Source organism: Glossina fuscipes, unplaced genomic scaffold (genome assembly GCF_014805625.2).
Source record: "Glossina fuscipes isolate IAEA_lab_2018 unplaced genomic scaffold, Yale_Gfus_2 26, whole genome shotgun sequence".
Lineage (NCBI taxonomy): Eukaryota > Metazoa > Arthropoda > Insecta > Diptera > Glossinidae > Glossina > Glossina fuscipes.
This window is the reverse complement of record NW_023998421.1, coordinates 2,330,253-2,335,743: the sequence shown is the minus strand read 5'-3', so window position 1 is coordinate 2,335,743 and position 5,491 is coordinate 2,330,253. Positions and strand designations below refer to the sequence as shown.

Genomic DNA, 5,491 nt, shown 5'->3' with positions numbered 1-5,491 from the left:
TCATTTTAGATCTTTTTTTCTTTTTCTCTATCATCGAAACGTAATGAAACGAATTGTCGAGTAAAGCGTTTACCAATATTGCAGAAGTAAAGCATATTATATATACCTAAATACATGCAGGTGTATACGCTTGTATGTTTGTAAGTTTCCAGATATTTACATGTGTAAAATAATTCGGATAGAAAAGAATGCCCATCAGTTCATGTTTGAGATTGGAAGTTAATTAAAATACATGAATCAACAACAAGAAAAAATTATTACATAATACATAAGTTTTGTTGAAACGGTCTTATGAGATGATTCCCCGCTTTATGTTTTTGAGTAGTGTGTTGTTATTATGCATTCCAGAGTTAACGAGCTCCTTTTGAATCTGTTCCTACTGTTTAATGTAGTCGACTAGTGGAAAACATCCATAAAGGGAAACTGTGCTTGTTTGGGATTAAGCAGATCAATTAGAAAACAGACCGTGCCTGCTACACCTTCGAATAAGCTATGGGGGCAATTTGGTATACGGGCCCGTTGCTTAAATTCCACGCTGGTCAATAATTCCATGTATTTGACTGCCCGATATAAATATTTAGGTTCATGTGTTAAACGATACAGCAGCAGGAATACATAACCATTACCAGCTACACCATGACAAATGCCGGGACCTTTACGTAAGAAACCCTTATTCCATACTAAATCAGACGAACGCCGTAAGGCTTGTATGTACTTGTCCTCCTTGAAAATGAGATAAGCTTTGGCTAGCAAATAAACGGCTCCCGGTGCACCATGACACCAATGTACCAAACGCGTCTCACGATCACTTTCCAAAGTCTCTAATGCTACTGGGAAGTTGCCCTCGTCATCTTGTAAAGCTAAAAAGTAATCAACGGACTTTTTAATATCCGTCAGTTCAGCACTTGGAGCGGATATTGGATCTGTTCTAAACCAAGGGCTCTCTAAAAGCATATGTAAGATAGCACAAAGACCATGAGCGGCTCCCAAATATTCTCTGCCACGCCATTGATACAATAGAGGCAAAGGCGCTTTAATTTGTTCGGCATATCCCCGACCATTAGCTATAATCAGTTGACAAATGGAAATTAAATCATCATCGGTAACTTCTTTTCCCGGCATTATATCATTCAACCAATAACAGCCAGCCAAGTAGCCAGCACGACCTAACAACATTTCGTCCCAACCATATTGGGTTGGCGAAAGCTCCTTGCTAGATGTAATACCCGCTTTGAAGTTCATCAAATCGTCACTTAGGTCTTGCATTAATTTTAGATCGTGAGATACAGCTGCCGATACGGCATAAATGCCTGCATTGCCGTACAAAAACGAGAAAGGCTCGGCAGAAGGTTTCCTATAACGATGCGTATTCGCTTTGGCATTGCTTATGAAATCATGAGCATGCTTCAAAGCCGGATATAAATCTTGTGTCTGTAACGACCGAGACATTTTCCAAAACATGTAAGCAATGCCGGCACTGCCTATATATAAATCACCGCGTATTTCCTCATCATCGTAACCAGGACTACACTTTTCCAGAACATCATCTACATATATGGCAATAAGATTTTTGACATGTTTTTCATCGAATTCATACGGTGTACTCCGGGGATCTACATAATCAGGAAACGGATTTGTGAAATAACGTTTCTCCTTTTTTTCTTCGGCCAATAATTGCAAATTGGTGTTTGGGGTTTTGGTGGCGCTTGTGCTGTACAGACGGCGCTGATCTATTTTAGAGGTCAAGTTCAAAAGACCTGGGGTACGGGGAACTGCAACACAGGAGGCACCAAAGTAGCCGCAGATGTTACACAAGCGACCCGTAATGTCTTGACGTCGTAGTAATGCATTGTCTTGCATGCTAACTTGACGGCTCAGACGCAAATTGCAACAACACGAAGCGCCTAAGTCAATGCTGGCTTGCCGAGCGGATGCAGCTTCGTGCATTGGAAAAGCACTCTCTGATGGTGGCTCCTTCAAGCTTTCTTTTAAACTTTGCACCTCTTTGATTTCAGTTCTTAGAGTTGACGATGAAACGCTGATGCTAGCACTTACCAAGCGCTTAGGGAGTGTAACAGCAAGTCGAAGTAACATTTTGTAATTCTGATAAAATTAGTTCAGTTCTTTGGATTTGAATTGTTTTGGTTTTTTTTTTTCACGAATTTTAGTTTTCAGAACATTCTAGTACCATTTTATTATTACGTACATAATTTTAAGTCAAGCAATGTGTACATGTGTTTGCGGTTATACTGAATTTGAAGTTTGAAATTTTAAAACTTTTTCAAAATTATTGAAAAGTAACTTGAGTTGTAAGAATGCTTATGCAATATTTTATTTGCGTTCGGCGGGTGTTGTCAATTATCAGATATACTTGTACGCTATTGCTTACTGAATGTGTGAGTAGGGTTTCTCAACGCTATCAACATTTATTTATTATATATTTAAGCAGGTATGCGTGTATTATATATATTCTGTACGACATACATTGTGTTTCTTCGTTTACGAATATATGATTGACATTTGAAATTTTATTTATTATTATTATTATCATCATTTTAGACTAATGAAATAAATTCTTAGACTAAAAAAAAAACATTGAGCACTGGCAACACAGGCTATCGGCTCTAATTTACATAAATGTGTAGTAGATATGGAGCCTGTAGCTGATTTTAGAATGTCCAGAGGGTTAATCGTTCCAAATGCAATACTTGTAGCCAAGGAAAAGTTAAGGCAGTCACAGAGAATGTGCTTTATAGTGAGAATTTGTCCACAACTGCAGATTGGGAAGGAAGACTTCTTCAAGATCCATTGGTGGGTTGCAATTGTATGACTAAGGCGAGTTCTCGAAAATGTTCGTTTTCTCAACATTTTATGGATACAAAGGTTGAGTTAATTGAGCCGTACTGATGATGGGATTTTAGATTTCCTTCTCTAATTTTCTCTTTAAGTTTTTTTCCAATGTACCTTTGCAGATCCAATTTTTCCACGACATCATCCATAACTAGAGATGCAGAAGCAGCATGCTTCGTCGCTCGATCAGCCCGCTCATTTCCCAATAAATCAATATGATATTTTTATTTTGCCACTGGGTGTTGTAATGATATTCCTTAATTTGTTGAATGTGCGCCATTTTGAAGTCGGCGAAGTCGAATAATGACGGTTTTGAGATTGTCTTTATGAGAAAGGTTGACAGCGTGAAGGATAGCTCTGGCATCGGGTGTGAAAGTTAAAGTACTTTCGTTATATATGTGATTGAGAAGAACCAGTCCTGAAGCATCTACCACGGAACAAGCAGGCGGCAGTATAAAAGTTTCCAATCGGAACTCTCCAAAGGTTTTTTTAGCTATTAGATTCCTGAACACATAATTTGAAGTATTTTCTTTCTTGTGCATAGACAGCGAAATGGCAAAAGAGAAGTCTTTCAAAATCCATGGAGGTTTAACACCAAAGTATCGAATAATTTTTAAGGTGATGGCCATATCCTTTTGCGACGTACAAACGATGGTGACTTGTGAATTTTCTTCGCCATAATAACTTTCTCACGTCACCGAGAATAGATTCGTTTGAATTAAGAAACTTGGGGACTATTTTAGCTTTTAACTCATCAAGTCTATTATCTAAAGTTGGGAGACCAGTCTCAATTATAATATTATTTATGGGCGTCGTCCGAAAAGCATAGCAACTTGCTCTTAGGGCTTGGTGATAGACCGGTTTAAGGATGTTAATATTAGATTTGCAGCTATTGCCATAAATTATCAAAGCATAGTCAATCTTGCTTAAAAAAAGCATTTGGGTAAGATAAGCAATAGTGTTAATGTGCGCATGGAAATTTTATTTAGAATGAGTTTGCTTATGAAATAGTTATGAATATGTAGTAAATTTATGTAAAGTAATGCAACGTTTTAATTGATTTAAGCGAATGCAATTAGTTTACAACTTTAAGTCTCTTTGTCAGCGAACAATTGTTGGCGTACAGTGAACAATTAGCAAATGGTGATTAGCACTTAATGAGCGCTTACTTAAAGGTAAGGGTAACTAACGAAACCTTCTTCAATCAAATGTAAATCATATAAATCATATTTTGGCTTTGCTCTACACCGTGCTAATGAATGATTTCTGTAATATGCTTAACCTAGCTTCATGTAAGGCTTTTGCTGATGATTTGCAGATTTTATTTTTTATATATTTATCTATTTACTTATTCGTTTATTTACACATGAAACTCAAATAAAATAAGTCAACAGCCGAATTCAATTGCCTTTTAGAAGTCAATAGAATTATTATGAAGAACTAATACAAAGTTTACATCAAGTAAAGAAAAAACAAAAAATTTGTGTATAAATAAATAAAAAAGAAAAAAAAAGGAAACAAAGCATGTACTCAACTAGCACAGAGAGTGGTAACCAGTACCGACCCATGTTGCAAATGAATCCCTAAACCATTGCAAATATACAAAAGCTTTCCAGCCGATGGCAATAACAGTTAATTTGCGAATCATAGTGAGATGTTAAGATTGCAGCAAAGTTGTTTTGATAGACTTGAAAGATATTTCCTGTTTTCACATTAAGTGACAGACATCATTTAGACTTCTGCGAACAAATCGGAACGGATTAAAAAGCTCGTAATTATATTTACATTAACTAAGCTTAATCAAAATTAAGGTGCGTAGAGAAGCAATTACGGACATTAAAGCTTATCTCGCAAAATAATGGGGGGGTATCGACAGCACTATTAATTGATTGGAAAACACCAAGTGAGTGTAAGGATAACAAAAGCAACTTATTTTTATAAGGAAGGAGAGAGACAAATGGGTCCCAACCAAAAATCCTTAGGGCAAACACCAAGAAATGCGTTTGAAAGAATTCAATCGAATGTACATAACATCTATAGGAAGGAGACCACACAACAGAGATAGAGTGCGGGAAGTGTTGATATTTTTGGAAGGATATGGAGCTAAAACTGACTACCACTTGTAAATAGCTTGAACTGCCTGGGGGTGATTATCGATGATCAAGTTCTGCTTGAATGTACAAATGAATTCCTAGTGCTCTCGGATCAATTTCCTACATAGGAAGTTTTATTCTTTGAACGCCTATATGCCTATTCAAATCAAAATTAGAGTGGCCGTAGCTTTAATTATGCCTTAGAAGTTTATCGTCCCATGAAGAGTTTTTTATTTTTTTTCTGTTGTCTTTAACTTCGATCTTCCTTTCCTTTCCTTTAGATTGCTTAAGAATACTTTGTATTGTTTTACCTTATTATTGCATCTTTGTAATTGTAATTTGCTATTATAGGCTTCAATGAATAAATAAAATAAATAAATAAAATTCATTATTTTAACCAATGAAGTTCGTCTGAGGTTCGACTATTGTTAATTGGGAAAACGTTTCTTATTCATATTACATATAAGAAAAATAGATAAAGAAATAAAAAAACACATGTTAAATTTTACTGTACATGTAAAAACGGAAACGGAATATCTGGAAAAGTC

At 36.1% G+C, this 5,491-nt stretch overlaps 1 protein-coding gene across 1 annotated transcript; it reads right to left on the bottom strand.

Annotated features, from left to right (window-relative positions):
• Positions 1 to 396: 396 nt before the first annotated feature.
• Positions 397 to 2,094, bottom strand: LOC119635410 (lanC-like protein 3 homolog). Its single transcript, XM_038030221.1, has one exon. It carries the CDS (start codon positions 2,092 to 2,094, stop codon positions 397 to 399), a length of 1,698 nt encoding a protein of 565 aa, XP_037886149.1.
• Between the last annotated feature and the right edge of the window lie 3,397 nt (positions 2,095 to 5,491).